The 25088-nt window shown below is 50.3% G+C and overlaps 2 protein-coding genes across 4 annotated transcripts in view; one reads left to right on the forward strand and one right to left on the reverse strand.

Moving 5' to 3' along the window:
- Positions 1 to 14121, forward strand: part of FDFT1 (farnesyl-diphosphate farnesyltransferase 1) — a 28408-nt gene extending 14287 nt beyond the window's left edge. The window contains exons 2-8 of one of the 2 annotated variants that reach the window (XM_078866390.1): positions 3664 to 3761; positions 5409 to 5592; positions 5798 to 5926; positions 6265 to 6456; positions 7012 to 7188; positions 11260 to 11412; positions 12594 to 14119. In XM_078866390.1, coding sequence (XP_078722516.1) covers positions 3664 to 3761; positions 5409 to 5592; positions 5798 to 5926; positions 6265 to 6456; positions 7012 to 7188; positions 11260 to 11412; positions 12594 to 12869 — 1209 coding nt within the window. In that variant the 3' untranslated portion in view covers positions 12870 to 14119. Of the gene's footprint in view, positions 1 to 3663; positions 3762 to 5408; positions 5593 to 5797; positions 5927 to 6264; positions 6457 to 7011; positions 7189 to 11259; positions 11413 to 12593 lie in introns of both variants that reach the window. The other variant, XM_078866389.1, reaches the window with a different exon arrangement.
- Positions 14122 to 14983: 862 nt separating this feature from the next.
- Positions 14984 to 25088, reverse strand: part of FAM91A1 (family with sequence similarity 91 member A1) — a 32902-nt gene continuing 22797 nt past the window's right edge. For both annotated transcript variants that reach the window (XM_078866391.1, XM_078866392.1), the window contains 6 exons: positions 24755 to 24827; positions 24168 to 24287; positions 23670 to 23822; positions 22232 to 22343; positions 21900 to 21969; positions 14984 to 21587 (listed from right to left, as the gene is read on the reverse strand). In XM_078866391.1, coding sequence (XP_078722517.1) covers positions 21381 to 21587; positions 21900 to 21969; positions 22232 to 22343; positions 23670 to 23822; positions 24168 to 24287; positions 24755 to 24827 — 735 coding nt within the window. In that variant the 3' untranslated portion in view covers positions 14984 to 21380. The remainder of the gene's footprint in view (positions 21588 to 21899; positions 21970 to 22231; positions 22344 to 23669; positions 23823 to 24167; positions 24288 to 24754; positions 24828 to 25088) is intronic.

A 25088-nucleotide genomic window follows, 5' to 3' on the forward strand; every position in this document is an offset into this window, starting at 1 on the left:
ACACCTGATGACGATTGCTTGTGTTGCAGTCGAAACGTCGTGAGAATTTGTATTGTTTTATATATATAATTGTATTATTTCCCTTCTACGTGACTTTACCAAAAGAACCAAGAATATGAAGCCTTAAGACTGTTGAGGCAAGTGCCGTTGGTGAGCGCCTAATGGAGGCCTACACGGTATACGCGGGGGTGGGTGGCCAGCACCACGCCCTGCCACCTTTGGCTCCCGAGTAATGATACGTACACATTTCAGGCCGACGTCGACCCAGGACTGGTTCCGATTAATTGCACTGGCGTTGGCTGTGAGCGGGAATCGAACTGTGGTCTCTGGGTTTGTAGCTCCACGTGCTTGCAATGCAGAGGTCGCCGGTTCCATTCAGTCGCCGGTCACGGCAGTTGAAATAATGGTGCAAGGTTGTCAAGTCCCCACCCCTCCACTTTCTGTCCACTCGGCAGTATACATGAGTGTGTGCACCTCTTTCAACACATCCGGCCAGTGTGAAAGAGTAGACCAACATTTCCTTGACGGAGCTCTATAGAGCTGCCTCGAGTGGAGGCTCTTCTGGCAGACGTGGCTTGAAAGCAATTGCAGGGCTGCACCTTTACCTGTTGTCATGAGTGTGATGATCAACGTGTGTGTGTTACACACCTGGAAAATTAGTCAAATCGAGTTATTCTCGTGGACGTGTCTCCTCCCAAGTCTTGTCAAGGTTAGAAATGTGTGTGTGTGTGTGCGCTGTTTGATGTTGTTAGTGAAGTGGAGCGTGTGATGGGTGCAGGAACGTGTTGAGGAGACGGCCAGGTCCCCCTCCCCTCCCGTGTATTGGTTCAACCCAGGTAACTGGAGGTGTGTCCCCTTTTAAAAACAACTCAAAACAAGCTCGCGCAACCCCCTACCCCACCACCCTGTTTATCCGCATCCTCTACACTCCAACAGTTGAGTGTCGTTGCTGTTTTAACTTAATTATCGTTATCATCAACCATCGTCAATCCACTGCTGGACGGTGGCTCCCTATGCCGCCACCGCCCAAATCTTGGAAGGAAGAAATCCCACCAAGCACCCACCGCACGCGCCGATTCCATCGCTCCATCTCCTCGGTGGCCGATCCGGCTACGATCCTGGTGATGCAAGTTTGGTACCAGGCTGTGCACATCGCCAGGTGGGAGGTTCAAAAGTGAACCTGGTGCAGACTTCCCCAGTGTCAACTCTGCTTGAGACGAGTTCTCTGTGGCGGTTAATACCAGCCGGGCATGGTGCTAACCGTCGCCACCACCGCCGCGTGTTCCTTGCCGGCCCTGATAGGCACTCTCTAATGGAACGTGACAGCCGCTGGTCCGTGAATCTAAACGATGGATCTTTTATCTTCGTTTTTTAAAGTCTACGTGCGGGCAGGTTTGCGATGCCTCTGCACGTTGGTGTTGCAGGAAGAGGATTGGGGGGGGGGGCAGTGCGAGTGCACGGGGAAGGGGGTTACGTGATGATGGTCTTCGTCTCTTCGTCTTGTCGTATGGCTGATTGTAGATGCAGAGCAACAACTGCAATTTAACATTCAGGTGGTCAAGCCAGATAACCGCGTCGGGAGTAGCGTACGGCCGTGATGTCTCCTTCGTGTTTGTGGATCGGGCATTGCGTCGTTATATGTTGAACGGTCTGTCCTGGACGACCAGTCGCACACTGGAGAATTTGTAATTTTCCATTTGTCCATCAGGTATCCGTCTTCTATTCTGTTTCAGATTTCTATAGCGCCCTTTCATGGATTGTATAAATGCGGTTTGGGGTGTGGACCCCAGGGATCTTCTGCATTGGGTCTTTCACAACACAAAGTGTTTTGAGGTCTTCTTGAACTTCATTCAGCTGTCCGAGCTTCAGCGGGGTTGAACTCGCATGGTGGAGGCGGTGGAACTTTTATAGAGTCGCTGCCTGTCGCACTCGCCAAGCGTGCCATGCTTCGGATCCAACCTCGCTTATCCCCCCCCCTCTAACTCGTGCACTGACCTCCAGTGGTAATTGAAATTATCATTGCATATCTAGTTGCAGCCGGTTTACTCGACGACAAGTTGGAATTTTGAAGCTTTCGTGAATGCAGGGATCCATACTCTTTGGTTCTTTTGGTAAAGTCACGTAGGCATAAAATAAAATAAATCACGACGTTTCGGGCGCAACACAAGCGTCCGTCATCAGGTGGAATTTTGAGGTCAAGTCTTGCTCTGTCGTGGATTTCATTTGATTGTTCACTTGGTATCGTCGATTTAAAGCAACCTGGTCCATTGCATTCTCTCTTGGTCCATGTTATGGAATTGTATTCTCATCCACATGGTAAGAATTCACTAACTCAAACGGTAACCCGAAGTCATTTTATACTATTCACCGTCTTGGTGGGTTATGGCTCATAAAGTAGTAAATTAAAAAGACGAGGGGTTTTTTCCCGTTTATAAAATAATATTTAGTCGGTAAACTGCAGGACATTTGGACAAACCAGTGTTCCGTTTCTGATAGCCCAATGAAGTGGTTTATACAGGTAGGAACAACAGTTCCACACTGCCCACCCAAACATGTACGCTCCCGGATTGGTTGAAGTGTGTCACGTGACCGCGAGCTTTCTGTCGTGCACGAATGCGCTGTCTGTCCAACCAAGTTCCTACCTGCCCACTCCGAAGGAACGTGTTCGTGTGGAAATGTACAGCAGACAATTACTCAACGTGTGTTTCTAAATGTGGAGGGGAAATACCGGAGGACCTGGAGAAAAATCTACGTGACCAGGGGTTGAACATGCAAACTCCAAATATACAGCAGGTGTCAGAGTTGGGATGTAACCCACGACCTCCTGCATACCAGGCGAGGTAGTTAACATCTCGCCACTGTTGGTTGTTAAAAGATGGCTTTGATGTGCGTAACTTCCGTGCTTAACGTACGCAGCGGGGTCTCGCACATGATGTCGTGCGTGTTATTGTAAGAAGATTGTCTTACTGCATTATATCATTTTGCATCAAACCAGGACTCATCGTAAAGAGAGGGTCGATGTCTGTAAAATTGGCAGTTCACCTTCATGGATTCAAGCAAGCTTGACTGCTCACGAGATACTGTCATGTTGAAATAAATCCAGTGTTTTCTTGTATTGGATCAATGCTGCTGATATGTAATCCAAGAAGGCCTTGCGGCTGATGGATTGTGTACGAAAATGCTTTTCATGTGACGAGGCAGAAATATGAAGGGGCAATTGTTTATTTATTTTGCCATCCTCTTTAAAGAGTCTTCATCTGAACTAATGGATCGTTCCTTGCCTCGTAACCATTCATTTAGAATCCATCCTATCCCGCCATTTACGTCCATCAAATTGTGACAGGGGTGGGGGGGGGAGGAATCCACTCTGATCTTGCTACTTATATAAATTATACCGAGGGCACAATCTATACGGGAGGGAAACAAAAGAAATCTGAACCTTCGAGAGACCCGACACAAATTAGTCGGCAGAAGCGACCTTCGGCAAAAATTAACTCCCAAACAAATCCTGACCCCCCTCCGGCAAAGAATAATCATGGCAATTTCGTTGAATCGCACTGGTGGCGAACCGCCACACGCCAGGTGAACGGGTTGCTCGCAGACGGCGACGCTGACGGGTTGATGGTTGCCACCACGTGGTTTTTGCGTGTGCCCGGGCTGCAGGACTCGATGGCGCCTTCCCTGCGCACGTGCTACCGCTATCTCAACCAGACGAGCCGCTCCTTCGCCGCCGTCATTCAAGCGCTGGACGGGGAGCTCAGGTGATCCGCCGTGGTTTTTGTGGGCCAGAGCCGCGGGTGGCAAACGCCGGAGTCCGTTTCATCGTTTGTTCGTTCATTCGCGCTCTCGTTCATTCGCGTGCGGCTTGGTTTTTAAAAAGAGCTAACGGAGAACGGAAACAACTATCCTCCGTATAGCCTTGACAGACTGTTGGGGCAAGTGCTGTTAGCGAGCACCTAATGAAGTCTTGCACGGCACAAGAGTGGGTGGGTGGCCAGCATCATGCCCGGCCGCCTTTGTCTCCCTCGTGGGGTCAACATGGACATGTTGCACCAGGTATTCATTTGAGCCCGAATCGACCGCACAGGATGAGGAAGGTACAACGCCACCCGCAACGTCTGCCAACGAGTCTGCGGCTCGAGGATTGGACTCCTTGAGATCCTGGGTTTGAATCCAGGTTGAAGCCTCGCAAGGGTTGCATAGAAGTTTTATAAACACGGCTAATAAACAACTATCAAGAAGATAATTGTTTTTTTACCCTTCTATCTGGCAACAAAACTGACACCTTTTTTACAAGGAGTCATGTTTACATAGACCACAATACCTGCATTATGACTGCAGGTATTGTGGTAAACATGACTCCTTGTAAAAAAGGTGTCAGTTTTGTTGCCAGATAGAAGGGTAAAAAAACAATTATCATATTTGTACTGGCAAATGAGGTTCCAATGGTGTAAAAAACTATCAAGAAGGTTGCTATGTTCTTTTGGGTTTTTAGGCACCCCCACTTCTCCCCTTCGCCACCCCTCCCCCCCGAGGGTTATTCCATTCCCTCGAGAGTTATCGGAGTTACGGAAGACGACACCAGGGATGCAGAGTTTATTTAAACGCGCTGCATAGGCTGGTTCAAAATATAAAACGCAGAGTGATTAATCGTTGTAATTCCAATTGCGTCTATACTGCTGTCAATTGCCATACATCATGCCCCCTCTGTGCACCCGATTCGTTTGTTCAAGAAAATACTTCTGGGGAATAAAAAGGCTCTACGTAACTAATGAAACGGGAGGGACTTTCTTGACAATTCTGGTTAGTCGGCTGATGAGGCTGGTTTGTAATCGCCAGCAAAACGTCGTACTCCGTGTTAAATGTTGTGGGTTTACTCTCCCAACACAAACCGGTGGTGCCGAAGCGGTAACGAATTGGCACGTTTTGTTGACGTAACAAACTCTTACGAATTGTCTGTTCGGGTGGTGGCGGGTTTAACGACACAAGTATTTTCGATCTAACCCAAAAAACTTTTTATTGTGGGTTATATTGGTCGCGAAAGCCGACGTGTTAAACTGAATACACGCGCGCATACTGCATAGCTGTCAACCCACATGGTTCACCCGTGTTCTAGTACAGGGAAATTGAGATTTCGGGTCCATACGGCGTACAGCCATTTCAAGACGGGCAAAAAAAATGTTTCGTCTTATTGGTTAGTGTTTCTCCCTTCTGATTGGTATTTGTAGGATGAACGTTGATATTTATAAGGGAACGTGGAGCCCAATAAGGTCTGACTTGGTCTGTAATAAGGTAGGGCACTGATAAGGGATATGTCACTGCTTGTTTACGACGCGGACCGGAATCGTGGACGTTGGCAAACACGATGTTTACCGACCGCCGCGTGTCGGCGTGGGGGTGTCGCGCAGGGACGCCGTGTGCATCTTCTACCTCGTGCTGCGGGCGCTGGACACGGTGGAGGACGACATGACGATCCCCAACGCCGCCAAGGTGCCCATGCTGCGCGACTTCCACAGCTTCCTGTACCAGCACGAGTGGAGCTACTCGCTGAGCAACGAGAAGGACCGCCAGGTCCTGGAGGACTTCCCTACGGTGAGAAAAGCGTGGTGGCGCGCGCCTGGTTGACAAATTTGTTCGTTCATTGATTCATTCGTTAGTAGGTTTTGGCGTTCGCGTTGTTCTTATAGTGCAGGATGATCGCGAAGACGTTACATTTCGTAGACGGTCTACAGTTGGCCCTTGTCCAGAGCCGAGCTACTGCAGGGATGAACCTTTATCTGTATGCTGCCCGGAACAGATCTCGCTGGAGTTCCGCAAGCTGGCCAAGATTTACCGGGATGTCATTGGCGACATCTGCCAGCGCATGGGAGCGGGCATGGCTGAAGTGCTACAGAAGAAAGTGGGCTCCATGCAGGAGTGGGATCAGGTACGCGTAGTAGATGTTCTCTTAGGTTACACACGTGTGTGTGCTGTGAACCTGGCGACCAGAGTTCGATTCCCGCTCACGACTTTACATCCGTGGCAAATATCTCAACCGGTCTTGGGCCTCCCTATCGTCAACTCGGCCTTAAATCAACATACCTGGTGCAGAGTGTATTAAGCATCCGCACTTGGGAGCCGAAGGCTGCAAGGTGTGGTGGAAGCCACACGACCGTCTCGTGTGCCGTGCCGGCGTTCATGGGTGCTCGCTAACAGCACATGCCCCCATCGGTCTGTTGAGGCTATACGTGGGGATGGGGTGGAATTTTTTGTCTTTGTGTGCAGTACTGCCACTACGTGGCGGGCCTGGTGGGGATCGGGCTGTCACGGCTGTTTGCGGCGTCGGGTCTCGAGGACGTGGTGGTGGGAGAGGACGCGGCGCTCGCCAACTCAATGGGGCTCTTCCTGCAGAAGACCAACATCATCCGAGATTACCTGGAGGACACGCGCGACCGCAGGGAGTTCTGGCCCCAGGAGGCACGTCGCCGCACGCAACCCCCACGCAACCCCCACGCAACCCCCACGCAACCCCCACGCAACCCCCACGCAACCCCCACGCAACCCCCACGCAACCCCCACGCAACCCCCACGCAACCCACGTGTTGTGGGCTCTTCACCGCACACGGTGCCTGGCTTTGTCTCTGGGGGGCCGCGATGCACCGGGACAATTGCAGGACTACCCTTGCCGTGCAAGCATCGCTGGCGATGCGTGTTCTGTTACTTAAGGCGATGATTTTGGCACACGGTGATTTTTGGTAAAAAAAATAAATGGCTGATCGGTGGAGGAAATTAAAATATTCACGGAATCATGTGGGGGGGGGGGGGTCCCCTCCTTCCCTGCCACACCCTGGCGCGGTGTGTAAACATCGCCGCTCGGGAGACAGACAGCCGAGCGTGGTGCTGGCCACGCACTCCCCCATGTGCCGTGGTGGCAGACTTCATAGCAGCACTTCCCCCCCCCCCCCCCCCCCCAAAAGTCTGCTTAGGCTATACAGGGGATCTTTGTCTTGTGCCCCGCGTGACCGACGACAGGCGTGGAGCAAATACGCGGGGAGCCTGTCGGACTTGGCGCGCCCCGAGAACCTGTGCGCGGCCGTGGGCTGCCTCAACGAGCTGGTGACCAACGCGCTGGGCCACGTGCCAGACGTGCTCACCTACCTGTCGCGCCTGCGCAACCAGAGCGTCTTCAACTTCTGCGCCATCCCCCAGGCAAGAGCTCGTCTCCACGGAGATCGGAGATCCCACACCGACCCCCCCCCCCCCCCCACACACCATTCTTCCCCGAGTTCAATTCCCGGCCATGGACAATATCGGTATAAGCACCATTCACGCACAACACCAGAACATGTGCCTCCCCTGCCCCCTCCAAAGACAAACAAAGATCCCCCGATTTAGCATGTAACAGACTGTAGGAGCAAGTGCTGTGAGCGAGCACCGATGAAGACCAGGACTGCACACGAGGGGGTTGGGTGGCCAGCACCACGCCGGTCCTCCTTTGTCTCCCTAGTGGCAATATTTATACACCGCACCAGGTACACATTTGAGGTTGAGTCTACCTAGTGGAGGCCCAGGACCAGTTAAGATAATTGTCACTTTCTGGCCGTGAGCGGGAATGGAACTCAGGTCGCCAGGTTCGCAGCGCAGCGTGCTAACTGCGACACCACCGCTCCCCTGCACCACCTCCACTCTATCCCGTTCAAGAACCCGTACTGAGCGAGGGGGTCAGGTATGGTCAACTAACCCGCACGATCCGGATTGACAAAAGGCTGCGAATGATGATTATGATGAGAGATTTATCGAGTTGATTGTTGATTAAGAAAAAAGACTCTACACATTCGTCAATACCACCGTGGCCTTAAAGGGAAAATGTATAATGGGCAACGTTTCCTGCAATGAAATGGGCCTTCTTCATCACAGATACATTTTATGTTCCATGAAGGTCTCTTTAAGTAAGGCCACAGTTATTGACAAATGCGAGTTGTGGTTCGTCTTTTTTTCTTGCGTGCCACTGCCAACGCGATAGCGTCGCCAAACAATTTTTTGGTTTAGAGAGATTTAGCAAAATACGTGAAAATCGTCAGCGGTGAACACGAGAGGCATACAACAGTGCGTCTGTGTTTGCCGCTGATTTAAAACCAACTGCTGCATTTCAAGCGCGCATTGAGTCGTGCGCATTTGAATCATTGTTTCCAATTTGTGCACATTGTAAGCACGTGGTCTGCTCGTGTCGTTACGTGTAAGGTTCACGGAGCAAACAAGACTTGCAAAGAGAGGGAGCAAATGGGGAGAAGATACAAATTACGTGATAAACAGTGAAGCCAAAGAGACTAAACTTGATTCTAATCTTTACTGTGGATTTTGACCGTCAAATCGCTGGCCGAGATAATTTTGACGTGCCTGCTGTCCCAAGTGATCTGAAATACAACGAACACACATTCCTCTCTGTCAAGTTATTGCAGTTTTATTCGTGCACTAATTCGCGTGTTACAAAACGATCCTCAAGCTCGCTTTGCATGCATCGAACTTTGGCACAAGCGGCACTGCGCAAGCGAGACGTGGTAAATGAGTACGGTACAGGTGAGACGTCAGAAACGTCCCTGAATCTAACCGCAAGCCCCAAATTAGTCACCCCGTCAAATTTGGCTCTCCTTGTGTATACCACCCTAACCAAAACTCCAAATCCTCGGAGGTTTCTGCGCTCCCAAATACTCTTCATTCACTCGCTCCCTCTGCCTGGGCACGATCGGACCGGTGTCACACATGTGGTGGCCCCTGACGCGGGGGGGGGTGGGGGGGGTCATTTCTCGCGCACGGAAAATCGGGTTCATGTCGCCCGTAATGACGAACAAAATCTACCCCTTCTCAAGTCAACCTCCCTCCGTATTTTAGTTCTAAAGCGGCAGAGATAAAAATGCGGTGTAATTTCAGGCGCAGCATGAACCGACCCGTGCGGGGGGTATAAAGTTTCATCTCATAAAAATTGGCTGTTCTGGCCATAACAAAAAAAGCCAGCCCACTGTAAGTGCGCACAGCCGCCGCTGATAAGGAGGTGAATATGGGAGAGCCGGGCGGGTTTCGGCTGCGTGTCGCTCGAGGGTGCGGGACGCCGCTCTTATTCCCCTGGGTAATTAACTCGCAGGCCTGACCCGAGTGTCGGTGACGGGTCAAGTGTTGACGGACGCTGCGTTTGTGCTCTTTATCTGCTCATCGCCCCCCTCCGCATCTGCTGTCTGACCGGCCGTTTGATTTGTCCGAAAATATTGGCCCTTCCCACCCCCCCCCCCCCTCTCGCACGTAGGTCCGTGCAATAATCCCGCCTAAACCTGTCTGCTCCGCTGCAGGGTTATTAAGGAAAACATGTGGAACTTGGAGATAGGGGTTCTCGTTTTGATGTTAGCGGGCAGGAATGCTCACGCGTTTGAGTTGTGGGTGGCGGAGTGCGCACGCTTTATTTTGCCAGGCCCACTGAGCTATACAGCTCTTTCAAAAGCAAACCTGAATGATGGCACAAGCACAACGAATTGGTCTATCATGTGAACATTTAGCGCTGCCAAATACGCTAAACGCACGTTGATTCAAAATGTGTAGAGAAAAAACTGGAGGACCTGGAGAAAAATTCACACGCCCACGGGGAGAACATGCAAACTCCAAATACGCAGGCGTCAGGGTTGGGATCGAACCCACGACCTCTGGTATACCAGGCGAGGGAGTTAACATCTCACCACCGTGGCGCCCCACACGTGCCAGTCATGGCGAGGGTGTTGCACAAGCCAGTCCTCCGTTGTTCTGTGAGACCAATCAATTGTTTTAAATGTAGTTTGTAACGCGCACGCTTATTGTTCACTGTCGAGGGAGATGATAATAATTTTGATGTGCGGAGAATCTGCAGTGAGTCGGCCACAACCAGCGCCAGCAATTGCCCAAGCTCTGCGGTCCTAGTAAAGGGACGTTAGTCAACTCCAATGAGTGGCTACACACATCAGGGCGAAACCAGAGTACTTGGGAGTCCATAAGTATGGAGGGGGGGACGACCACACACTATCCCTGTACAGATGTATTTGTTGGTTTCTCAGCCCGCTTGTCCTGGTGAGGGTCTTGTATTAATCTTCAACCTACTTTCTGTACTGCCATAATACCCTGACAAGCCAGGAGATGGCGACCGTGACGCCCAACTGTCAGGGCGCAAGTTTCTCACGGGTTTGTGTGACCCACGAAACCAACCCAAGCGTTGTAGCATTACCGCCAGCGGCTGCCGGCAAGCAAAAAAAAAAATCTCAAGACTTCTGCTCAGCGTCTTGAGATGGCGGCGGCGTTTTAGACGACTAGAAACACCCCGACGTTTGTTGTACATCTCTGGCGGAGGGCGATGGTGAATCGGAGCCACGTCCTCGCGTCCCCATTGGTGACCGCCGCGCACCTCCTTGTGGACACACGAGGATCTGCACTCCCGCTGCGCGAAAGGAAATGTGACCGTGTGTGTTTTTTTTCTTCAAATGTTTTAATCACGGTTGCAAAGCACGCCCCCCCCCCCCCCAAAGCCTCAAAGCCAAGTCGTCGGCAACAACTGCTTTTTGTGTTTAGTTTGTTTCCCTTCGCCTCCGCCCGTACCACCGATTTAGCATAGTTGCCTACGCACTGTGCGAAGAAGTTCAACATGCATACATACAACAAACCGGCACTGTAAAGGTGGTAATAGGTTTCTTGAACTGAGCAAGGTTTGTGTGATCCAGCGAAAAAGAGACGCTGGGGAGGTAATTGCAGAGTGGAGCGGTGCGAGGGGAACAAAGCTTAAAGAGAAGCGTGGTGGTGACCTGCAGTGTGGTGGCCGAACACGTTGTGGCTGAGATGAAATAGTCAGGGGCAGGCAGAGGTGGTCTACGTGAGTAGAGGAATCGACGCGTGACGCATTGTTATTAGCAAAGGAAGAGTGCTAAGCAGGCGACTGACCTCCGGTGTGCGGTGACTGCTGAATCGTCTGTCAACCTGACGGTTGTGAATTCTGTGCACTAGTGAGGTGTGAACTGGCTGTTCCACCCGAGATATGACAGCATTGGCCACATTTGTGCTTTGTAATGTCGAACTAATTCCGAGTTTTTGAAAGCTTTAGCACAGAAAAGGAAAGCCCGCTTTGTCCACGTCTCCTTCGCCAGATGATTAATATAGCCGTTCCGTGACGGGTTGGCCGAGGTGGTTGTGCCGAGCAGATTAACTTTATAGCCCGCGGCTAAAATTAACACGCGCGCGCGTGCCTGTGTGCGTGCTCGCGCTCTGCACCGGCAGGTGATGGCGATCGCCACGCTGTCCGCCTGCTACAACAACCCGGCGGTGTTTGGCGGCGTCGTGAAGATCCGCAAGGGCCAGGCGGTCACGCTCATGATGGACGCTACGAGCCTGGCGTCGGTGCGCGCCATGATGCTGCAGTACGCACAGGAGGTGAGGTGGGCGGGCTTGGGCGGCGTTCAGAATCCCAATATTCAGTTTCTACTGGAGGAATCCGATGAGCTATAAAGCTCTATTTCGCAGGTGTCCACTAGGGGCGGGTCAGAACGTCACAACGACAAGCAATACAAGAACACGATAGGAGTGCCAAGTATAGGAAAGGTGACGTGGTGCCCTGGCACGTAGTGCGCATGCTGCCGATTGCAGAGGCACGCAGTTCATGCCCAGCGGCTACCCCGGTTAAACTTAATACTTCCGTTGGAGTAACCGTAAAAATACCAGTTTAACACGTAGGCTTTCGCGACCAATATTATTCATGAATTGTAAATGTTGTGTATTCACTCTTCGACACACCGGTGGGCTAAAGTAGTGAACTATTTGTCTTTTGCCAACGTGACACTTTTTTACTGATTGGCCGTGTCGGGTGGTGGAGGGTTACGACACATAAATAACGCGATCTAACCCAAAAAGTTTAATATTAACATAAAAATACCTCTCGCCATTTACTACACGGTGGACGTTAAAGGATCCCGTGACGCTATTCGTAAAAGAGTAGGCCATGCGTGCCGGCGTCGTGGTGATGACCGACTGTCCGCCAAGGAGCCAAGTGCATCTATGACAAGATGAAATTGGCCATTCTCTGAATGAAAGACGCAGACTATAATTTTTTTCTATTTCTTAAATGCTCCCTCCGCCTTTGTCCACGCAACAGTATAAATGGGATCATCACAGTTGAATGATTAGCACAGGGGTGGGGGAACCTTTTTTCTGCCAAGGGCCATTTGGATATTTATAACATCATTTGCGGGCCATTCAAAATTATCAACTTAAACATTAGCCTGTTATATTTGGCCAAACATTTAATTAACTCGCCCCTAATGTGATGGCTGGAACGGCCTAATTAATTTGCGGGCCTGAATTAGCAGGTGGCGTGTCGTGGGATGAAGTGGGTGGATGGGCCAGCGTGGAAGTTGTAGGGTTTCTAGAGTGGCCCCCCCCCCCCCCTCCTACAGCTCCCTTGGGTGGAAGCCCTTCTGCTAGCAATGGGCGTGAGCAGGTAATTGCAGGGTTGCGCCTTTTTTACTTTCATTACCTTTCACCTCGTCGGAGATCTGTGCAGCTGCAACCGCGTAAACCTCCGTGGGTAGCCAGGCATGACGTCGCTTCGCCCACAGATCCAGCGCTGCATCCCGCCCGACGACCCTTCGGCAACCCAGACGCGCAACATTGTGCTGCGCATCAAGGCCATGTCGCGCGCGGGCGCGTCGTCGTCGGCAGGCGGTGGCGACAGCGGCGACGCGCAGGAGGAAGAGGAGGTTAATGGCCGCCATCAGGGGACTGGCTTCATATCGCCGCTGAGCCTCACCATGGGAATGGTTCTGGCCGCGTTGGGCTGGCAGTACTGGGCCACGGTGCAGGGGGTCGCTGCCAAGTACCTGCAGGGCCTGTGATGATGACGACGATTGCCCCCTCCGTCTTTGAACTGGTGGACCTCCGATGCGCCCAGCCAATCTGTAAATATATATCCCAAGCGCCCTGCCCGAGCCATTGCTGTGACCACTGGTGATTCACGTTGCGTTTTTGAGAAATGCCACATGGCCCCCTTCTCCCCCTTCCGAGAATTTGTTCCAAATGAAAAAGGTTGTCGCGATGGAAGCGGGCGGCCTCCCTGCGTGCGTGTAGGAAGGCGCGCACGCATGGTGGCTGATGGGGTTGTGCTTCTGCGCAGGGTTGTGGTTGTTGATATCCCTCTCGCAACCCCATGTTGGAAAAACCCTGGCTTTGCTTCTCGGTGTCGTGCACGTGCCGCGTCTTAACAGGGAAGCGAGCGGCAATGAGATTAGAAGTGCCGCCATATTTGTAGAAAGTGATGCGTTTGCTGGTGGGGAGGAAGTAGTTCTCTTGGCTGCCAGTTAGTGGCAGTTGAATTGCGCGGAAGTGGATAAATAAATACGTAAGATCCGTGCAGACTTTTAACTGATTGAGGGTGCTTCGCTGTCGTGTTAGTTTAAGAAACGTTTTAAATGTTTACAGACGACATGAGAAAGATTGGCAAACCACGTGGTTTCCAGTTGACCGCACAAATGACTTGGCCAGCTCAAGCCAGTCCGCGTCGTGTTCATTCTGAAGTGGTGTCGTGTTTGTTTCTTTGCGTTTGTTGCTTAATCTCGGGCGCTGTAGCTCGCTTGACCCCCTCTCCCTGTTGAGGCTTTGTACCATATCTCGAACGCAAAGATGGGGCTAGTCGCGTGTAAATTAACGACAGTAGAAATTATAAACAACTAAATATTTCTACGCTGTGCTTTTGCAGGTGGTAACTTCTATTAAAAAAAAAAGTTGACTATAAAACTGCAAGCTCTCCCCATGGGTGGGTCGTTACTTTAAAATGGGGCGAGCAATCTCTGATTTTAACGCGACGATTTGATCGAAATAAAGTATGACGATTATGACAATAAAGAATATTTTTGGTATGACATGTTTGCTGGTTTTATGTGCTCGAATAAATCTGAACACACGGCAATTAATGACCATCGTTTGAATATTTTAAGTTGTTAGCTGTGCTTGGCTGCAATTGGGTAGAGTTCTGTGGATCAGAATCCTCCGTTACCCTTCCTCATCAATTAGCAAAGTCCACATGGTTGTATATTACCGCCATTTGGCAAGTAATCTACAAACGGTGCAGTCCCACGGTTCCAGACCAGATATCGCGCTTGTCGCTACCACCTGATGTGGTGTCACTTTCTGTGGCTAATTTCTGTGGACAACAGTGAATTGTGATAACCGTGTGTGAAATGAGTGGGTGGGGGGTGCCATATAATTACCTGGTATTCGCTGCGTACGTAAATTTGCACTAAAGCGTTGCTACATTAGTTGGCCACTTTGCGCTACCCCATGGTCTCTAATGTATACGCGTGCGACATCTCGCAGCTGCGCCATGTAATCTCTTGCGCGGCTCCATGTGATCGTTCATCAACGGCTGTGATAGATCTGCGGCTGGATGAAAACCTTCCCCATGTTTGCCACCCATGTAATTATGGTAATCCACCCAACGGCTTTGCACTCGAGCCAAATTCATGGCGACACCTCCTTGGGGCGTGTTCCTTTCGCTATTATTTTCGACCGATGCAAATCAAGCCAAATTAAGTCGATTGTCTAATAACCTGTGTGGTATCCTTAAGTGTTCAACCGCCTCTTATTAAATGTAATTCTAAGGGTACACACATTTGTCCACGCTTCTTTGCATATTCCACGTTTCTGTTCCGTGTAAATGCATGGTAGTCGTAACGCATTAGTGAATAAAAAAAAAAACTTCAGGACAAACGCATGTTGGGAAACGATGCAGAATACATGCATAGGTGTTCTCAAATCTGCGTGGAATTTGCAGTTTCTCGTCGGCTGGATGATGCTTGGTGTGCGTTGACCACGAGGCTACTGTGGGACTGGTTGCGGGGGTGGGGGTGTTCATCCAGGAGTGGATTTACAAGCCCTCTTAGGTATAAACGATTCAGAGTACACTGCATTCAATGCATTGAGCATTCTATTAGTAAAATACAATCAGGCAGTATCACAGAAATTCACAAATCAACTTTATTTATCCAGTACACCACTGGAATACAACTAAATCTTAGGAATAAAGCTTTTGGTGGTTTATATTTTTTGTTACTTTAAACCTTCCATTTAATTCCTCAATGTTTTAACGGAATGTAGAAGCGCAAAAACGCACAACCCCTCACTTTATGAAACGAAAGAAAAGTGGTCACCCCTCCAACCACGAGGGGAAGGAAATACTTTTTAATATGGGTTCTAAACCCCCATGCTCACCAAAGACGCTAACTCAACTTGGTACTCTTAAAACCAGGTGAGGGCGATATGGGGTCGAACCATCAGCAGCACCCTTGATTGAGGGCGGCGACTCAATTGCGAAAGAGATGTTTTTAACGTGGTGGTGAATGCAAGCAACCGGCTGCTAAGTCACATGGGCCCCATCACACGGTACAACGCACACAATCGGAACACATCGATTCTTACTCAAGAGATTTCATGCAAGTACTGTGATGTTAAAGCCAGGTTCACGCCTGAAAAGTGCAACGTAATCGCCGGTGAACTTCAACAGGGAAATTGTAACTGCGTATTTGGGACGAACAGCCAATTCGTTTTTAATTGTCACATGCTGCTGAAATACATAGCGATAAATCAGAGCAGCTTGCCACTTGAAAATAATATATTTTTTCTTTGCTAAATGCAACCGGATGTACAACCGGTTGCAGAGACGTCCACACATCGGTGATGGTTGCAACCAACCACGACTCGCTATTGATCGCTCACGTGTGGGGTTATGTCTGAAGACTCGATATGAAGCAAAGAGGCATTGTTATGCCCCACTTTGCTGTTCGTCTGGCCTTGGCCATAACCTTGTCAAAACCCAGAGTTGGATAAGGCAGTTGAGGCCTCCCATCAAGAACAAGAAGCAGCCATGGTAAAAGACGAAGTAAACTTAGGACTCCATCAACAAGGATTCCACAACTGCTAACACGTATGCGCATTTTGTGAATCCAAGTGCAGTGGTTCATCGCAAAGAACACTTTAAAGTTTACAATCACACACATGACCCGGTTGTTTTTTTTTTTATAACATGACCCAGAGGCCTATGGGCTCCCTTATTCAATGTGAAATTGATGTGTATAGTTACAGAAAATCTGTCCACAGCAACACGAAGCTGTGTTTTATACCCTCTTGGGGACAGAGGACCAAATATGCGCAAGGCATTTAAATTTTACACCAACGGCACCCAAACTCCGGTCGTAGCAGCTTCCCCACTGCCCATCTTTTTAAGCATTGCCAATCCAAATGGATGCTTTACACTATTACTCCATACCGTTTCACCATAATCCCAATTCACCACTGACAGTTTCCCATTAGGAGGGGCAGGGGGGGGATGCTGATAAGAGATATTTAGAGCAGTGGATGACTGCGATTAACCAGCATTTGGGAGATGCATTTCATTCGGTAAGGCACTCCACGTGAATCTGGAAACAACCAGAACACCAGCCTCTACTATCAAGGTTAAAAGTCATGGCAGGGGGGGGGGATGCAAGAAAGCAACTTTGGCTTTTCCTGGCCAAATAGGGGCAAACAAGGTGAGAGTACAACTCGAGTTGGATTTAAAGTGGCGACAAAGACAATGCCGGCCAGCTCGGTCGACGGTGACCTGCACGGAGAAAGGACATTGATCATTTTCTGTATCGTATCATGTGGAGCTGGCAAGTATACAAATGATGGCTTAAAAAATGTTAACCCGGAGAAACGACACAATCGGCATTAAACTAAAATACGTAACTTACATCTCCAATGTGGCTAATTGCCCTCCGATCATTTACAACGTATGTTCATGTCGTCCATTTTTCGAATTTACTGCTGGATGAGGGCCTTCCCACGCCATGCGGGTTTTACCACACTTCTCGCAGGTCAGGAAGTGGTAAAGTTGGCCACATCTCAAGGTGGTGGGGGGGCCCCCCCCCACCACAAGTCCTCCACAACTCCTGTGCGGTTTTAAGCTTTAAAAGGTTCAGAGACTGCGTTGGCATATGTGCAGAAAAACGCACAGCCCTTTGTAAATCTACTGCTGGGTGAAGGCCTCTCTCTGTGCCGTGTCGGTCACGGGGGTTGACCGCACTTTGTCACGCTAATCAGTGCGGGTGTGATGAAGAGTGGAGGGAGAAACGAGGCCCCAGGTTCAGCCTGTGGCCAGAAATCGAACTCGGGTGGCGGGATTCACAGCGGCGGTGGGGGAGATAACCACTGCACAGGGTCAACAAACTTTACCCAAAGCGTCACGAAGAAACAGTCGTCATAGGGTAACGTTGCAGGAAACGGCAAAAGGAAATACTGCGGAATACTAGAGCTCATGAAACATTTTCCTGTTTCAAGGCTCCGTTCAGTAATACTTGCAGCAGCTAGCGTTATCAATTAAGAATTTTAACAACTCACACCCCCAGCGATGTCATGAATTGGTCAAATTCCATTAAAAAAATCGAAACATTTCAGTGAAGATAGCATCACCAGCGGCTGCAGGTGTTAGGTTGAACCCAATTACTGGTCGAATCACATGCCATGATTTGTAGTTCATACCTGATAATATTCTGTGTCCATCGCACATAGCTGAAAAAGGCCCTTAACCGAGCAGTTTAAATTTGGCGAATGCAAATTCTCAGTGGGCAGGGGTGCAAAACGTGCAAGGAATATTGATTTCACGAAGACATCGCCCCCTACGTCTGGCCTGCCACTAAAACTGGGTTCGCACCGTCATTGTCATGAATATTCCTTGTGCCGCTGGGACACGTCGTTCGATCAAGAGGATTTTCAAAACGTTTGGGCAATTCCACAAACAAGCGACGACTGTTCGGGGCATCGGCACCACCCCGTCAAAACCTTGAGCGGCCGCCACCACCACCACCACTGCTGCCTTGTTTCACTGCCAACAATTCTGCTACGTGTCTAGGTGGCTGCCCCCCGTGGAGAGGCGGTGTCCGCAGCAACCGGCCCTCCAGCCCCCTAACTCTTGCTATGGCATTGATGTTTATGTTGACTGCAAATACACAACTATATCCTGCATGATCCGTCCTTTAATTTTATTTAAAATTATTACTTGTTTTTGCCATGACTGTAACACGTTTGTGAACGTACTTTAGCAAGGCAATCGTTTCGCATTATTTCTGTCATACAGTCCTTAATTAGTGGCATGGCAGTACCGAGAGCGGCGGTTTCCAGAATTTTCTTGCACGACCAAGCATCTCTCATCATCCTCCTCATCCCTCTGGGGGTGGGTAAAATACGCACCACCTGGACAAGACTGCTCCCATTGGTGGCAAGTTTTATGGACAGGCTGGATCACCACAAACACAAACTGTAAAAAAAAATTGTTCAAGTTGCCGAAAGCTTGTTTCAAATTCCAATTAACCTTTATAAGGACACACAAATCAGACAGTAGAATCTCCCCACGCCAGAATAACTCCTCAATCTTCAAGTGTCACAAACGGTGAACAGTAAGGTAAAGGTGCAGCCCTGCAATTGCTTGCTCACATTACTGCTGGCAGAAAGGTCTCCACTAGAGGGAGCTCGAGACAGCCCCCCTCTAGAAGGTATGCTGGCCTTCTCTCACACGTTGGCCAGGCATAAAGATTTTATTTGACCAGGTAAGGCCCATGGAGCTGTACAGCTCTTTTCGGACGTGACCTGGCTATCACAAATGATAGCTGAACAAAGTGGCTTACTACGTGGAAATTGATATCAGCAAAATAATTAAACGCATGTCGATTCTAAATGCGGAGTGGAAAACCGAAGGACCCGGAGAAAAATCCACGTGACCACGGGGGAGAACATGCAAACTCCAAATATACAAGCGTCAGCTTCGGGATCAAACCCACAAACCCATGACCTGTATACCAGGCAAGGAAGTTAACATCTCGCCACAGTTAACATCTTGGAAGAGACAGAAGTACCAACACTTCGCCCCACCGCATGCGACCTAACAATCGACTGGCACGTACTCTTTACGCTGCTGGCGGGGACGGGGGGCAGGGGCTGGCGATGGGATTTTAGAAACTTTAACTGCCACGCCGGAGGAAGTAATCGAACCGGCGCCCTCCGGATTGCCATTCCAGTGGGCTGGCCCATGGCTCCACCGCGGCAGCACCTGCTGGGGTCGTGGCGCAAAACCGCACCGTGACGAGCGGCAGGGCATTGTGGGAGGCGGAGCCGAGGTGAAAGGACGGCGGCCACAACTCAGAACGCGTAGCGGAGCGCTCTTCAAAAGCCGAGTGAATGTTACAACGATCAGCACAGGCGATGGTAGGTCCCCCCTATGGGCGATGCGACGCAGTTGCAAACACGAGTTAGATAGGCTGCATCAATCCAAGTTGTTTGTGTTGCAATCGTGACGTGCAATGGGGTCCACAAAAGCTTTCCCACAGATCGTGGGCAAAGAGTATAATTTTTGCCACCTCCCGTGAACTCCTGTAAGAACGTTGCCCTTATTTCAGCCAAGTGTGACCACTGCTTGTGGCTCTAGTTTAACGAGACCCTTCCCTTTCAAAAAGTGCTTCACGATAACAGGAATGCAGCGACAGAATAAACGTAACCAGCTAGAGTACAGCAAGTCGGGCTGCTAATCACGTAGGCATGTATAGAAATGTCACCCATATATACACGCAAAATACGATACACCCAAAGGCTACGTTAGGAAGCTTCGTGTATGAACACTGCACTTAAAGCTCCCCCCCGCCGCCCCACCCTGTTGAAAGCTCCGTAACGATAATTACAACGATGTTTCATGGCAGTTCCTTTGCACTCAGTTATGGAATTTACCATCTTACATGGAGCCACTGCGCAAGGATATTTAACAATGAAATGCTATGTACAAAGACAAAGATCCCCCCCCTTATAGCCTTAACCGACTTGCTGGGCCAAGTGCTGTTAGCGAGCACCTATGAAGGCCGGCACAGCACACGAGGGAGTGGGTGGCCAGCAACAGGCCCGGCCACCTTGGTCTCCCCAGGGGTGATGTCTACATGCCAGATACTCATTTGAGGCCGAGTCAAACTAGGAGAGGCCCATAACCGGTTCAGATAATCGTCACTGGTGTTGGCCATGAGCGGGAATCGAACTTGGATCCCCGAGTTTTACTGCCCCCCCCCCATATGTACACACACGCACGCGCACAACACATGCCTGTCTTTAATTCCCACCTACGCAACGACTGCTAATCCTGCACTAATGGACGTGGAGGAGGTGTTTATCCGTCTGAAAAATTATATCAACACAGGCTCAACTCCTTCATAATTTGCCGATTGCGAGGGTGCATGTAAATACCACGTACGAGGATTTCCTTCTGGCAGTGTTAATTTGCTGCGATGCTAATGAGCAGTACTTGCGTGAATTAGCTCAGCCAGTGGATTTACCTTAATGCACACTACGCCCGGAGGTTGTTAAAACAACGGGGTTACCGCAGCTGGTTGTTGGGTGGTTCAAGAGTGGGCTCAGGAATAGAAACACCCCCATAAAAAAGAAATTGGTTGGCTCCAGAGGACGGTGTCCAGTTTGTCAATACAATACAAACTTAAGACGACTGCTCCTACAACCACCAGATACCAGCGGCTACGATGATGATGATGACGAGGACGATAAGGAAGACATTGAAACATTACGAGGTGTGAATTGGACCATGGCCACAGATGTGAATGGACCGACCACATGATCTAGCAACTGCAATCGTAATGAAGAAGACAATGACCACTTAGAAATATATTATTAAAAAAATACCTACAACACATAAGGGTCCTCTCCACAGTTAAAACTTCACTTCCAAACCTAAAGGTGTTCCCGTAAAAGGAATGCAACACGGCTCCCGATTATTTAAATCGCCGAGCCAGGTATATAAATACAAACTACATAACCGTAATAACCACCAAACAAGAGATACACCTGTTAACAGCAGCATAGGATACCCCAACCAGAGACTACACCTCAAACATACCAGGGTCCTTTTTTCGGCTGGATGTCGATGCTTGGTTGGTGAGGAGAGGATAGGAGAGACTGCGATGATGAGGATAAGCGACTTACTAAATGATTGGCTCACTCTTTTGCTTGCTCAGTCATGCATAAACTCGCGTACTCGCTGACGCATACACACACTTGCACGCTCACTCGCGCATCCACGATGTACGCAGTCTCACACACACCCACTCTCTCGCTCGCTCACTCACGTGTTCAACTCATCTATCGACAGAACTTGCTGGCTCTTCACCCATGCAGGCACCCACCCACCGACCGAACCACTCATTAACTCAAGTTACTCACACCATCACCCGCACTTGCCCTCTCACCCGTTCACACACGGAGGGCCCCCTAACTACTCTGCTAAGGCTCACAAATCCGGACCCTTGAACCCCAATGCCCGACCGGTGTTAATCTGCCGGCGATGCGGCGTTCTTTCGGGTGATGTCAGCCTGATGGAGGAGGATAGACGTCGGTGGTTTGCTCCTCCAGTGGGAGAGCTTTCCGGCCGAGAACATCAGGTTCACGGCCGGCATGGAGACTCCCTGCTCCGTGCTGGGGACTGTGGGAGGCGGATGGGGAGCGAGCGGTGTGGAGCTCTCCGTGGAGCCACCGTCCTGCGGGAAGTGGGGGGGGCGGGGGTACAACAAGGGCAGCACACATTTTTATTTGTTTCCATGATCAGAATCAGAATATTAACACTGGAGAAATCTGATGAGCTATAAAGCACTTTTTCACCAATGTCCAGTAGCCATCCATTCAAAGACTTTACGTGCAGACAGCGGCTACCTTCACCCATGTATCAGAATAAACATTGTTCATGTCACTATCACAATCACCATCATAATGACACCACAGCACTTGTGCCAGGCTAGGTGCACTTTGGTCCAGAGACACAGCACAGGGGCAAGAGAGACAAGAGGCCTCACCTGGTAGTGACTGATGAAGTCCAGCAGCTGCAGCGAAAGCTTTCGGCTGAAATGCAGCAGCTCTTCCAAACTGGGAGAAGGGAGCGCAAAAATTCAAAACGGCGGCGGCTTGAAGTCGTACGTTCCTACGTGTGGATGTCGCTACGCGAAACCGAAACGTTCCTCGCTTTTATCCCGTGGAGGCAGTGAAGAGTCAATTCTCAAGCGCACGACGTGCGGACACATCGCGGGCCCAAAACTGTCGAATTGAAACCCGCGCGGATCGACGCGTCGTTACGTTGCCTACCGGTCGGGGCGGACCATCGTGTGCACGTGCTCGCGGCAGCGCTCACCTCTCCTTGCGGAACAGCGAGTGGGAGGCCACCCTCTCGCACACGCTCTTGTTCAACTCCGAGTTGAAGAGAGGAATCCCGAAGCAGAGTTCCAGCGGAACCCAATGATCCGCTGGCGACACGGCGGGGGAGGTGGGACGGAGACCAGGCAGATGGTAATTACGCAGAAAACGGACGCATCATCACTTGCAATTGGTTCAGCAGTTCACCAGCCAAGTGTGACCTCTTGAGTGTTATCCGGTAAGTCCTCGCTTAACCGCGTGTTCACATGGGGGCGTCTTCGCCATTGCTCGATTCATAAGGCGGAACGTGCCCGCAATAACGTGGTACGCGCAACGCTATAAACGCAGTATCTGTGCGGTCGACAACCACTTTCTTGAGCTGCACGGCTGAGCGGAGTGATTCAGTACGTGGAATGATATTGTAACGCAGCGGCGTACCCTCGGTTATTTCTCCCGTCATCTTACCGTGTAGTGTGCATACATCGTATCCCGCCAACCTTTCACGTGACATTACTAAAGGGGAAATTGTTTTCACTTAACGTGACCCTTTTCAGGATAGCATCTACCACATTAAACGAGGACCTAACCCGTTGTTTGCATGGGTTTTCTAAGGGTGTTACAGTTTCCTTCCAATTGTAACTAATTCCTTAAATGGAAATGGCCAAACGTCTTAATGCAGGACCCTCATCAAAAGTCCTGAGACTCGGTAAAGCTTTGATGAAAACAATGAAATATAAGATGAACATTACACTTTATAACTGTGAGCTGGCCAAATGGCCACCCTACAGTTATCAATATTGCCCAAAACTATACAGAGATCTTCCAGGCATGGTCAATGCTAAGATAAGTGCTGAATTTCCCAGCAATTTATACTCTTTGGTTTATTCGGTAAAGGCACGTAGGCAGAAATAAAATAAAACAAATCACGACGTTTCGATCGCAACACAAGCAATCTTCATCAGGTGGAACAACCACAGCAAGAAAAAATGCTGAAGTAGGCGAGAGAGCTGCCATGGCAAGAGGTTATATAGGTAAGAAAAGGGGGAGGAGCAAGGGGGGAGAGAGAGAGAGGGGGGGTGTGGAGCAGGGGAAGGGGACCTGCTTGTGTTGCGATCGAAACGTCGCGATTTGTTTTATATTATTTTATTTCTACCCACGTGACTTTACCGAAGGAACCAAAGAGTATGGATTCCTGCAGTCACGAAAGCTTTAAATCAAGATTTTCTCAGCAATTTGTTCAGGCGATTTGCAGTATTCGTGAAACCAATTGAAGCGGCCACTGACAAACGCACGGACAGACAAACATTTCATGGGCATAGCGACAAGTGCATCAGCTGCCTGAAGAAACAGATGACGAGCTACAGGGCACGAGCGAGCGCGTGAACAAGGACGAGGCCACGCGAGTGCGTGCGGTGGTGCGAGCGTGCGGCACTCACCCTGGGCCGTGGGAGCACTCGGAGGGGCTCTCCTCGGCGCCGTCTTCTCGACCGCCCCCTCGGCGTCGCCGCCCACAATCTCAAACGAGTCGGCGCTGCCCTGCGTGTCCGAGTCGGCCGGCGAAACCTCCGCGGTGCCAGCAGGGGGCCCCTCTGTTTCATCGTCGGGACACCCGTGGCAAACGAGCGCAAGCACACAGAGGCACGCACCAGCACCAACGTGATGAACACAACACTCGCCGTTCGCCGCTAAGTGGCGGTAACGTCACCACGCCACCTGTGCCAGGCCAGGTGCACTTTGAGGCCACGTGAAGTGTGAAATTGTCGACGGCTCGCTGACAGGTCACGGGACAGACCCAGGTGTCATGGGTTGACCGACTGCTGCTCGCTCTCTCATCTCCCCCCCCCGCACCTGTGCACTCTCTCTCATCTCCCCGCACCTGTGACCTCTCTCTCATCTCCCCACACCTGTGCGCTTTCTCTCTCATCCACCCGCACCTGTGACCTCTCGACTCCTCGGTGTGACCATGGCGATGAAGCCGCACGAGTGCTCGAGGTCGAGCTTCTCCCGCAGTGCCTGCACAGCCGGGTGCCGGCACACGTGCTCCAGGCTGAAGTCTGTGGCAAAAAGTGAGCGCCAAAACAAACACAAAAGTTCAGATTAAGAGTCATAATACAGGCAGGAGGCGATTTTATAGACGGCAATCACGCACTGGTGACTATAATGCCTCGCATGCGTGTGACATCACCGCATCGCGTGTATAACAAACCCAATATTTTCATTTGGTCAACCAACTCAAGTGTGAAAACTGTGGCAATGTTACTTGAGATAGGAGCGGGAGAATGTACGTTTTTATATTGTAGGTATGTTGAACTTCTTTCGCACCGTACATGGCCAACCGTGCTAATCAGAGGTGCGGGGGAAGGACAACAAACTAAACACAAAAAAATCAGACGGACGCTATACCGGTTTCAACCTTGATGGGATTAATTAGTACAGGATAGCAATCGTTGTCTACTGCTGCCTTATCCCTGACAGATATTCGTTCCGCTGGTGGGTACAAGTCTTCACCTCCGACGCTTACCTCCCTTGATGATGGGCTCATCAATCGGGAATGGAACGTAAACGACTTCGCCGTCTGCCTGTGCCCCATGTCCCTGCCGCAAGTAAACACCTCGTTAGCATCATCGCATCGCCATCCTGTGTTGGAGTCATTGCAGCAAAAGCTCATTAGGGGGCTCGTATTATCGCAATACACACACACACACACGCGCATGACCACTGCCACAAAATAAATAAATGTTATTTAATCACGCAAAAAAAGCTTCCCCGAGTATCAAAGCACTTATTTCGGGAGGCTCCTTCTGCGGGCGGTTTGACCAATTAAGATTTGAAGGAACGTTTTTGCATGTGGAGTA

Source organism: Lampetra fluviatilis, chromosome 22 (assembly GCF_964198595.1).
Source record: "Lampetra fluviatilis chromosome 22, kcLamFluv1.1, whole genome shotgun sequence".
Classification (NCBI taxonomy): Eukaryota; Metazoa; Chordata; class Hyperoartia; order Petromyzontiformes; family Petromyzontidae; genus Lampetra; species Lampetra fluviatilis.